The 12126-nt window shown below is 41.3% G+C and overlaps 1 protein-coding gene across 2 annotated transcripts in view; it reads right to left on the reverse strand.

Moving 5' to 3' along the window:
• LOC145537187 (uncharacterized) overlaps positions 1 to 12126 on the reverse strand; it is a 29357-nt gene that overhangs the window by 14567 nt on the left and 2664 nt on the right. For both annotated transcript variants that reach the window (XM_081568012.1, XM_081568013.1), the window contains exons 2-10: positions 10525 to 10773; positions 10034 to 10252; positions 8805 to 8976; positions 8507 to 8586; positions 6537 to 7273; positions 5105 to 5847; positions 4111 to 4190; positions 3497 to 3635; positions 2970 to 3128 (exon numbers count right to left, since the gene is read on the reverse strand). In XM_081568012.1, coding sequence (XP_081424138.1) covers positions 3016 to 3128; positions 3497 to 3635; positions 4111 to 4190; positions 5105 to 5390 — 618 coding nt within the window. In that variant the 5' untranslated portion in view covers positions 5391 to 5847; positions 6537 to 7273; positions 8507 to 8586; ... (1 more) ...; positions 10034 to 10252; positions 10525 to 10773 and the 3' untranslated portion in view covers positions 2970 to 3015. The remainder of the gene's footprint in view (positions 1 to 2969; positions 3129 to 3496; positions 3636 to 4110; positions 4191 to 5104; positions 5848 to 6536; positions 7274 to 8506; positions 8587 to 8804; positions 8977 to 10033; positions 10253 to 10524; positions 10774 to 12126) is intronic.

Here is a 12126-nt window from a genome sequence, read left to right on the forward strand (position 1 = left end):
TCTTCTCTACTGTGGAAGAGTGTAGAAATTTTCATTTGTTCTAATTTATCCCTGATGTGGTTGTTTTAAGTCAGTTAAACATTTATCCCCCTTTTTACTTGTGGCCCTCTTGTAATTCTAAATGTTTCTTGTCACCTTGGAAAGCATTCCAGTTGGTATAATAAATTATACGGGGACACTAATTTTCAGTCATTACTATCACTGGCGACATCAACATGTGAAGCAGAAATAGGACTTTCTCACAGCCACACCAAAAGAAGAAAGAGAAAAAGGAGAGAAGAAAAGAAACGGGAGAGCTAGAGGGAGTATGAGTGAGAGAGAAAAGCAAGTAGGAAGAGAGAAGAAAATCTGGAAAAGGAGATTTTTTGGTTTGTTTCTGAATGACAATGGCTTTTGAGAGACAACTCTGACCAATTTCAAAAGTTCATCCACGGTATCTTGTGATGTTTACTTATTTAGTTACTCTGGGCTATGTTAAATAATATTTCTTTTTCTACCCTATTAGACACATCCCATCAATATTCTAAAAATATGTGAGTTCCAGATTATACTCTGTTTTAATTCTGTAATCTACTGTTAGTGTCTTGTTCATATTTCTTATTAGGTATACTTGGGCTTTGTCCATTTTCTTCACAATCATGTAAACTGAGAGGAATGGACTGGCAATTTGGGGTTGGCAGATACAAACTATCACATTCAGAATGGATAAACAACAAGGTCCTACTATACAGCACAGGGAACTATGTCCAACCTCCTGTGATAAATCACAACAGAAAAGAATATTAAAAAATGTGTGTGTATATATATGTGTGTTACAAAATTATGTAAATTACCACATTGTGTTTATCTATTAGTTGAGTTTATTTTCCTCTTCCTGACGATTCATACCTGTCTTTTATTAAGTATCTTTTTCTTTTTCCGTTAGGTTTATTCTGTCGCTCTTTTTCTTACCTGTTTGTTGGGGGTAGGATTTTATATTTATGTACTTTATAATTAATGTATTTTTCTTTTTAAATACCACACATATTTAGGGCTAAGATGTTTCTAAGAGAACATTTTAATCATGTTCTGTAGTTACTTGCAAGTAGTCTGAAAGTTGTCCTTTCATCTACATGTTCTAATGGAATGGAACAAAAAGGTAAAGTGAAAATATTTAGAAGGCTAATACACAGTAAAATCTTCCCTAACCATGAAGTTCTTCCTGTAAAATTAGAACCATGCAATTAATTGTCAGCAATCTGGAGAACACCTATGTGAAAGATACTACGCTGATTACGTGGGAAGAACTAGAGTTACAGACTTTAACCTTCAAAACTTTTTAAACTCACGTATCAAAGAGGAAAAATAACATATTTGATATAGTGAGAGACGATTATATCGTGAGGCTCAGATTTTTACTAGTTCCTTAAGAGTGAGAGTTGGGTGTATGGCAAAAACCATCAGAGTAGTGTAAAGTAATGATCCTCCACTTAAAATAAGCAAAAAAACGCCCCCCAAAACAGACCAAACATGGGGGCAGGTAGTGTGCTTAGCATGTGTATCTCACTCACACCTGCCTGGAATATCACTGACTAAATGCACTCTCTCAACTTGATCAGCCACAGAAACAGGAAACTAGACTACCTTTTGCCATTTTATTATTCAGTCATATCATGCTTCAATGGGGAAAGGATTTAAAATGCAACTAATTTTCTTAAGAGCTAGAGAATTCAGAATTTGAGAGAATTTAACAAACATCAAGCAGAATGTTGGCTCATTTTCTTTTTTAAAAAAATTAATTTTTTAATTTTAATTGGAGGCTAATTACTTTACAATAGTGTGGTGTTTTTTGCAATACATTGATATGAATCAGCCACGGGTGTACATGGGTCCCCCATCAGAAAATGAAATCGCAATTCCCCTGTTATAATTTGACTCTAGATGATATTTTATGATAAATCAATCAAGAAAAACAGAGTACTCTTGTATGCATTCCATCGAAGGGAATCAGAGAGTGCAAAAATCAGCATGGAAAAATTGGCATTTTAGTGTATCTGTTCTGAATTCACAACTTATATGAATAAAGTTCAGTTTAGAAGTTAAGGGATTTACCTGAATCACACACATTATGTTAAAGCTGGTACTAGAACCTACTGAGCATATTTCATGTAAACTGATATTTATTACAAATGCATTCCGTATTTGTTACAAGCAGAAATTAGAAAAGAACCTGAAAATTATTAGCTGTTGCTTAAAGTACTTATACTCAAGGAAAGAAAACGGTTTCCTTTTGAATCAGTTCTATTGAGAAGGATGAAACTGGAGCCCATTATACAGAGTGAAGTAAGCCAGACAGAAAAACACCAATACAGTATACTAATGCATATATATGGAATTTGAAAGATGGTAACGATAACCCTATATGCGAGACAGAATAAGAGACACAGATGCATAGAACAGTCTTATGGACTCTGAGGGAGAAGGTGAGGGTGGGACGTTCTGAGAGAATAGCATTGAAACATGTATATTATCATATGTGAAACAGAACATCATTCCAGGTTCGATGCATGAGACAAATGCTCAGGGCTGGGGCAGTGGGATGACCCGGAGGGATGGGAGGGGGAGGGAGGTGTGGGGGGGGTTCAGGATGGGGAACACATGTAAACCCATGGCTGATTCATGTCAATGTATGGCAAAAACCACTACAATATTGTAAAGTAATTAGCCTCCAACTAAAATAAATAAATTTATTTAAAAATAAAAAAAAAAGGAAAACGGTTTCCTATTTTCAGTTCGATATGGCTTTGATCCTGTCTCTTTATTGGAAAGTCTGTAAGTCAGGCACTCAGGCATCTGGGATGTGAACTGTCTTTCAAAGAATATGTGAATTCTATTATTAAAATAATAGTAATGTTCCCTCTATATTATTAAAGATACAATATTCTGAAAAACAGAAACCACATAAATTACTTTCTGAATGGATGACATACCTGCTTCTGGCATTTCAACAGGCTCTATATTTGACGCAATCTCCTCCTAGACATCAGGACCATCTCCACCTTGACCCCCAGTCTTTGCCACAGCCAATTCCGGGAGATCAAGTTCCAGGTCAGAATCATTAAAAAAATACATCAATTCAGCTGTAAAACCTACAATATAAACAAGGGAATGATGATATTCATTCCCTCAGTGTTATGAATTAAAAGCCTTAGGTTAGGATGGTAAAAATGTGATGAGTAAGAAATTCAGGAGCATTATTCCAGGAATGTTTTGCTGGAGAAAAAGAAAGCAGAATTTTCCGAAAGTCATTACCATTTTCCTTTTCCAGGGTTGTCCTCAGACAACTTAGATGCTCCCCCGACTTGTCTTGAAAACAAGGGAAAACTTCACCAACCACACGAACCTGCAAACTATACTCTCCTCAGTTTTTTAGGAACTGTCTGAAGTCCTTTTCTAATGTTTCCTTTCCTCCACTCACTGGGTATGTCTTAAGGCAGGATGCACTGATACACTTTACCTTGACAGGCATGCTGCAGCTTCTCTTCACCACGATCCACTGGATGCTCTTCATTTACTTCCTCCTTTGCAGGTGTGATATCATGAATTTCAGCTGGTGGTTCCCCTTGTTGAGGTTGCTCAACACTGGGCTGCTGGTCCTAGTAGAGTGGGCATGCAAATAAAAACCTTTTGTTGTTAATACATCTAATAGCATAAATATACATAAGACACAGATGTATCTGATCATAAGTAAACCTAACAACATTTTCCCAACACAATTCTATGTACTTACTTTTAATAAAGTTTCTCTTCCCACAGAGAAAAGTTAACTCCCAAAAGAGTTACTCAGAAAGACTTTGGAAGCTATTTAACTCTATGTTGGGATGGAAGTATGCAATCTGTTGTTAATAAGCAGGAGGAGGGAGTCACTGGGCACATTTCCAGGGAATTTAACAGTATACTCATCCAGGCAACGCCAGACTGTAATATATCTGGATCAATGTTCCTTCCTAAGACACACTGTCACCCTTTATCAGCATGAAAGACCTTTATCACTGCATCTGTACTACTTAACATCATTTTCTCAAAAATAAACTTCTGCTAATAGAAAACACCAAATGGTAAGGTACTCACAACCACAGGTGCATCCAGCTGGGAGGACTCTTGATCTATAGGTCCCAGTGTTGATGCCACTTGCCCACTCATATTTCTCCCTGAAAGTAGAATGTTGTGATTTAGAAAATGTATTTATGACTAGAGCTATATTTGATCACTTTTATGGCCATATGTTGACTTATTACTTTTTTTAAAAATGTGAAAATACTTTCAAAAGAAAACGATGGTTAAGTATGAGTGTACATGCATTCCAATCACACTAAATACAGTTACTAGAAAAGCCATTTTTGTCTTTGCTAAGCTGGCAGAGAAATTACCTTAAGGTACACAGGAAGGCTCAATTTTTGTGAGGAAGTTTGATTTCACAACAGAATTCTCCATTATGAAGATATTTAGTGAAATACTGCTAAGAGTTAAAAATTCAGGACTATTCCTTTTGTCACACTCCTATTCACCAGACATATCTCCCCCAACTCCCTTGGAATTCAGCTGGAACTAGAAGGCTCAGTCTTTACAGCCTGACTATGGCGATTTTCTCAGTGTCTGGGGCTGAAGTGAGTCTGCATGCAGAGCAACCGGTCCACGTCTCCCTTGACACCTTATCACAAAACCCGGGAGACAGTCACAACCCACCCCCCCACCCGCGGTCCGGTTTCTAGGCCTTTCCTTAATCGCCCACCCCGCCCCCTGCCCAGGTCCCACTGCCGGCCCCAGATTCTGTGCTCTGTCATCAGTTCCAGGGCCCCAGTGGACCAGATATTTCAAATAGCACTCCCAAGTCTCACCCCCACCATCACCCGACCCCTGCCCTCTTCTGCCCACCGAGCTTCCTCTCCAGCCACCAGGGCAAGAACTATGGCATCACGACACCTCTGAAGAGCAAGATGACGACCTCGAGGGCCTTCCTCCTCAAAGGCCCGAAAACGCACTGCCCGACCCGCCCGAAACTCGCTGGCTCCCCCTCACACGCTCGCACACATCAACTCCAGACAGGACAGATCTGTGGACCTACCCGGTGACTCGAAAGCAGCGAGAAGGAACCGGGACTGAGTAAACACAACCGCCTCAGGCCCAACGCTCCTCACAGAATCTGCGCTACTTATGCGCACCAAGGCGCATGCGCAGTAGCGGGTGTACGGGCACACACTGCGCATGCTCCCTGAGTTCCGCGTGTGCCGAGCACGTTGAGCTTTTCTCGCTACTGAGGTAAGAGTCCTGGAACCGCAGGGTCTCTGGAGGATGAGAAAGGGGGTTGAAGACTGTATTTTTTTCCTTCCAGTGCAGTCTTTCTTACGCATCCACAAACTGTGGTGATAGGTAGTCCCAGGTTACCCTTAGTGGAGAATGTGTCTCAGGAAGACATTTATGACAGGAATAGACATTACTGGTTTGAATACCTATTTTTATACATGCTTTGATGAACCATTTCCTTCTCTGCTTCTGGGTTTTCCATCATGCTTGCAATGGCTTTACTCACTTCCATAGAACAGACACAGAAATATGTACCTCCGTTTCCATCTGTTGCTTGGAGCATTGCACATTTATATCTCTGAACTGGTAACTGATTTCTCAGAATATACCTCTGGTTCCTGTACAATATTCTTCTTTTAGCATCGGACTTGACTTTCACCACCAGACACATCCACAGCTGGGGGCTGTTTCCACTTTAGCTTAGCCTTTTCATTCCTTTTGTAGCTATTTCTTCACTCTTCTCCGGTAGCATATTCTTCTTATTCTCAAGAATTTCGGTACTTCCTAGGCGTTTTAATTTTAGCCAATTTTACCCAAGAGAAAGGAAAACATATTCACACAAGGACCATTACTAAAATATCCTACTCATGTACTCTTAATAGCCAAAACTAGAAACAACCAAACTATTCAACAACTGGTATGTAGATGAAAGAAAAAAAGAGTATACTCATGCATAAGAATACTACACAGTCATTTCAAAAGGAACTACTAATGCATGTAACAGCAAGGAGGCATCTCAGCTGTGCCACTGAGAGATGTCAGACACAGAAAGCTATGTGTTATATGATTTCATGTCAATGGATTTCTGGAAAACGCACAACTATAGGCACAGAAATGTATCTGTGGTTGCCAGGGTATAGGAATGGAGGAAGGAATCTGAATGCAAATAGCCGGAGGGAGCATTTGCTTTTTTTTTTTTTTTTTTAATAAATTTATTTATTTTAGTTGGGGGCTAATTACTTTACAATATTGTAGTGGCTTTTGCCATACATTGACATGAATCAGCTATGGGTTTACATGTGTTCCCCATCCTGAACCCCCCTCCCACCCACTCTCCATCCCATCCCTCTGGGTCATCCCATTGCCCCAGCCCTGAGCATTTGTCTCATGCATCGAACCTGGAATGGTGTTCTGTTTCACATATGATAATATACATGTTTCAATGCTATTCTCTCAGAACGTCCCACCCTCACCTTCTCCCTCAGAGTCCATACGACTGTTCTATGCATCTCTGTCTCTTATTCTGTCTCGCAATAGGGTTATGGTTACCGTCTTTCAAATTCCATATATATGCATTAGTATACCGTATTGGTGTTTTCCTTTCTGGCTTACTTCACTCTGAATAATGGGCTCCGGTTTCATCCATCTCAATAGAAATGATTCAAATGTATTCTTTCTAATGGCTGAGTAATATTCCATTGGGTATATGTACCAATGCTTCCTTATTCATTCGTCTGCTGATGGACATCTAGGTTGCTTCCATGTCCTGGCTATTGTAAACAGTGCTGTGATGAACACTGGGCTACACGTGTCTCTTTCAATTCTGGTTTCCTTGGTGTGTATGCCCAGCAGAGGGATTGCTGTGTCGTATGGCAGTTCTATTCCCAGTTTTTTAAGGAATCTCCACACTGTTCTCCATAGTGGCTGTACTAGTTTGCATTCTCACCCGAGGGAGCATTTTCAAACCAACGGGACGTTTTCTACCTTTTTGTTGTGGTAGCATTTACGCAATGGTATGCATATGTCAAAACTCGACAAACAGGAATGCTTTAAAGCATTGACTTCTCTTGTATATAAATTATGTCTCAAGCTTCTCTTCACCACGATCCACTGGATCCTCTTCATTTATTTCCTCCTTTGCCGGTGTGATATCCTGCATTTCAGCTGGTGGTTCCCCTTGTTGAGGTTGCTCAACACTGGGCTACTGGTCCTAGTAGAGTGGGCATGCAAATAAAAACCTTTTGTTGTTAATACATCTAATAGCATAAATATACATAAGACACAGATATATCTGATCATAAGTTAACCTAACAACATTTTCCCAACACAATTCTATGTACTTACTTTTAATAAAGTTACTCTTCCCACAGAGAAAAGTTAGCTCCCCTAAGAGTTACCCAGAAAGACTTTGGAAGCTATTTAAATCTATGTTGGGATGGAAGTATGCAATCTGTTGTTAATAAGCAGGAGGAAGGGAGTCACTGGGCACATTTCCAGGGAATTTAACGGTATACTCATCCAGGCAACACCAGACTGTAATATATCTGGATCAATGTTCCTTCCTAAGACAAACTGTCACCCTTTATCAGCATGAAAGACCTTTATCGCTGCATCTGTACTACTTACTGAGAGGGCAACCGGCAGGAAGGCCAGGAGTCTCCAAACGGAGGAAATAGGCTGCAAGTGTCAGACATTTTCTCTCTCTCTTAAGCGGCAGGATGAAACAAACTACGGATATTGTTTCCCTTCTCTATACAAATTTAAAAGAGGTTTCTCTGAAAATACTGTGTTGCCATGACACCTGGTTTCACCTGAAGTTAACTATTCTCAAACTTTGAGTTAACCAATCCTTTTTTCTTATGGAAATGTTTGTCTTAAGCTATGTTATTGTACTCTGCATTTACCCCAAGCGCTGTCTTCCGCCTAATGGCTCAGAACTTACTTGACAAACCAGTATGTTATACTCAGACATTGTTCCCCTAATCTATGTAAATGAAACTATTTGCATGATCTGCCTTTCTGCAAAATTCAAGTCAATCGTTTTATGACCCGGGATGTCTGGTGCCCAGATTATTCCAAAATACATCTTATGGATGAGGGGCCTGGTGCCATTCTGAGTTTAAGACATTCCTTTCTTTCATTAACAAACTGCTAGTGACTATGTATCATCCAGCTGAAGACTAGCAGGGGAGTACTCTTTCTACCCCCTTCCGATGCCTATGTCAGAAGCTTTCTCTATCTCGTTTACACTTTAATAAAACTTGATCACACCAAAGCTCTGGGCGATCCAGCCTCGTCTCTGGCCCCGGATTGAATTCTTCTCCTCCAGAGGCCAAGAATCCCGGCCGTCTTTCTGCGGCTCAGCAACGACCTCACTACTTAACAATATTTTCTCCAAAATAAACTTGTGCTAATAGAAAACATCAAATGGTAAGGTACTCACAACCACAGGTTCACCCAGCTGGGAGCACTCTTGATCTACAGGTCCCAATGTTGATGCCACTTGCAAACTCATATTTCTCCCTGAAAGTAGAATATTGTGATTTAGAAAATGTATTTAAGAGTACAGCTATATTTGATCACTTTTATGACCATACGTTGACTTATTATTTTTTAAAAAATGTGAAAATACTTTCAAAAGAAAACTCTGGTTAAGTACGAGTGTACATGCATTCCAAGTACACCAAATACAGTTGCTAGAAAAGCCATATTTGTCTTTGCTAAGCTGGCAGAGAAATCACCTTAAGGTACACAGGAAGGCTGAACTTTTGTGAGGAAGTTTGATTTCACAACAGAATTCTCCATCATGAAGATATTTAGTGAAACGCTGCTAGGAATTAAAAATCCAGGACTGTTCCTTTTGTCACACTCCTTTTCACCAGACATATCTCCCCCAACTCCCTTGGAATTCAGCTGGAACAAGAAGAAAGGCTCAGTCTTTACAGCCTGATTTTCTCAGGGTCTGGGGCTGAGGTGAGTGCATGCAGAGCAACTGGTCCACGTCTCCCTTGACACCTTATCACAAAACCCGGGATAATGAAGAAGGAATTCCTGGGGCCTGGACTCCATCTTAGGCCTGTTGGTGCTGATCATGCTCGGCCACCTCTCTAATGGACTCTGAACTCTGTGCCTAGTGCCTGTGAAAACGACAATAGAAGGATAAGACCCCCTCCGGACAGGGGAACCTTGAAGATCCTATCCAGGTTACTCATCGCCTAAGAGAAAACATACACTAATCACCCCTGTCTCTGGACAGGCCGTAAATGTTTCTGTACCTATCGGAGTGTAACCTCCGGCTTATTGATTATTGGCCAACTGTTTAACTGTTTGAACACATAACACCTAAATGATGAGATTACTGTGATTGTATTTACCCTTCCTTTGTTTATGTAAGTCTCGAGGAATTTGGGGTGGTGAGTTCGGACACGTACACATGGGGTATAAAAGATTTTCACAAATGCTGGTCGGGGTCCTTGGCTAAGAGGAGACTCTGCCTTGGGCCCGCCGGTGTAATAAACTGCCCTCCATTACCTGCATTGTCCCTCTGAGTGAGTTTGTTCCCCAAAACGCGTGGCTATAACAATACAGTCACAACCCCCCCGCGGTCCGGTTTCTAGGCCTTTCCTTAATCGCCCACCCCGCCCCCTGCCCAGGTCCCACTGCCGGCCCCAGATTCTGTGCTCTGTCGTCAGTTCCAGGGCCCCAGTGAACCAGATATTTCAAATAGCACTCCCAAGTCTCCCCCCCACCATCACCCGACCCCTGCCCTCTTCTGCCCACCGCCCTTCCCCTCCAGCCACCAGGGCAAGAACTATGGCGTCGCGACACCTCTGAGGAGAAAGATGACGACCTCGAGGGCTTTCCTCCTCAAAGGCCCCAGATCGCACTGCCCGACCCGCCCGAAACTCGCTGGCTCCCCCTCACACACTCGCACACTTCAACTCCAGACAGGACAGATCTGTGGACCTACCTGGTGACTCGCAAGCAGTGAGAAGGAACCGGGACTGAATAAACCCAACCGCCTCAGGCCCAACGCTCCTCACAGAACGCTCAGGATGTATGTGCACCAAGGCGCATGCGCAGCAACGGGTGCACGTGCACACACTGCGCATGCTCCCGGAGTTCGGCGTGTGCCGTGCACGTTGAGGTTTTCTCGCCACTGAGGTGGAGTCCTGGAACGGCAGGGTCTCTGGAGGATGAGAAAGGGGCTTGAAGACTATATATTTTTCCTTCCAGGGCAGTCTTTCTTATGCATCCACAAACTGGTGATAGGTAGTCCCAGGTTACCCTTAGTGGAGAATGTGTCTCAGAAAGACATTCGTGACAGAAACAGACATTACGGTTTTTAATACCTATTTTTATACATGCTTTGATGAACCATTTCCTTCTCTGCTTCTGGGTTTTCCATCACGCTTGCGATGGCTTTACTCACTTCCATGGAAGAGACACAGAAATACATACCTCTGTTTCCATCTGTTGCTTGCAGCACTGCACCTTTATATCTCTGAACTGGTAACTGATTTCTCAGAATATACCTCTGGTTCCTGTACAATATTGTTCTTTTAGCATCGGACTTTACTTTCACCACCAGACACATCCACAGCTGGGGGTTGTTTCCACTTTGGCTTAGCCTTGTCATTCCTTCTGTAGCTATTTCTTCACTCGTCTCCAGTAGCACATTCTTCTTATTCTCAGGAATTTTCGTACTTACTAGGAGTTTTAATTTTACCCAAGACAAAGGAAAACATATTCACACAAGGACCATTACTAAAATATCCTACTCATGTACTCCTAATAGCCAAAAACCAGAAACAGCCCAACTATTCAACAACTGGCATATAGATGAAAGAGAAACAAAAGTGTATACTCGTGCAGGAGAATACTACACAGTCATTTCAAAAGGAACTCCTAATGCATGTAACAGCAAGGATGCATCTCAGCTGTGCCACTGAGAGATGTCAGACACAGAAGGCTATGTGTTATATGATTTCATGTCAATGGATTCCTGGAAAAGGCACAACTATAGGCACAGAAATATATCTGCGGTGGCCAGGGTATAGGAATGGAGGAAGGAGTCTGAATGCAAATAGCCCAAAGGAGCATTTTCAAACGAATGGGGCGTTTTCTACATTTTTGTTGTGGTAGCATTTACGCAATGGTATGCATATGTGAAAACTCGACAAACGGTAATGCTTTAAAGCATTGACTTCTATTGTATATAAATTATATCTCAATACCTCTCACTTTTTTTTAAAAGGAAAAGGAACTTTTAAGTATGTAAATACTGGTTATTGTATCCATCTAGACCATGAGCTCATAAACATAAAAATCTTATTTGGAATTCTTTCCAGACCTGGCCAACTTCCAGGATTTCCCATGACACCTTTGTACCCTTATGACAGGACACAGAAACTTGGTCTTAACCATGTTTACAATTCCCTCTCCTTCACTTCAAGTCCATATTCTTGCTGAGTTCTGTCACTTTTACTTCGAAAATCTCTAATGCATCTACTTTTTCCAAAGTCCACCGCATCTGCTCTAGTCCAAAGCCTCCCTCCATTTAATTGTCAACCCCCTTGAGTTTGTGTCATACCCCTTGGGTTTGTGCATCAGAGAAAACAGACAACCCTGTCACATGCTCTCAGTGAAGACAGCCTGGCAGTAGGGAAAATAAGACCATGCCTCTGCTCCAGTAGTGCCTAGACACGTTGTCCACGTCAATCAGAACTGAGGACTTCTTGTAAAAAGTGCAGATGCCATGATCTACATTCAGTGGATCTCACTCAGTGCGGCTACAACAGTGCCCTAGAATCTGTGAGATTACACTATACTTGGGAAACTTTCAGGGACTTTATTAAACCCCTTTGGTAGCGAGACTCAGCAAAATAAGGGAAATAGAGATCGGGACAGATATTAGAAAAAATATATAGATAATCGACAAAACCCAAAGCTGGCTCTTTCAAAAGGTCACTACGAATTCATAAATTTCCACCCAGAAGAATAAAACAAAAGCAAGATAACTATAGACAAAACTTGCCAATATCAGGAAAGAAATAGGTTACA

Source organism: Giraffa tippelskirchi, chromosome X (assembly GCF_054371585.1).
Source record: "Giraffa tippelskirchi isolate mGirTip1 chromosome X, T2T-mGirTip1v1.2.pri, whole genome shotgun sequence".
NCBI classification, from domain to species: Eukaryota; Metazoa; Chordata; class Mammalia; order Artiodactyla; family Giraffidae; genus Giraffa; species Giraffa tippelskirchi.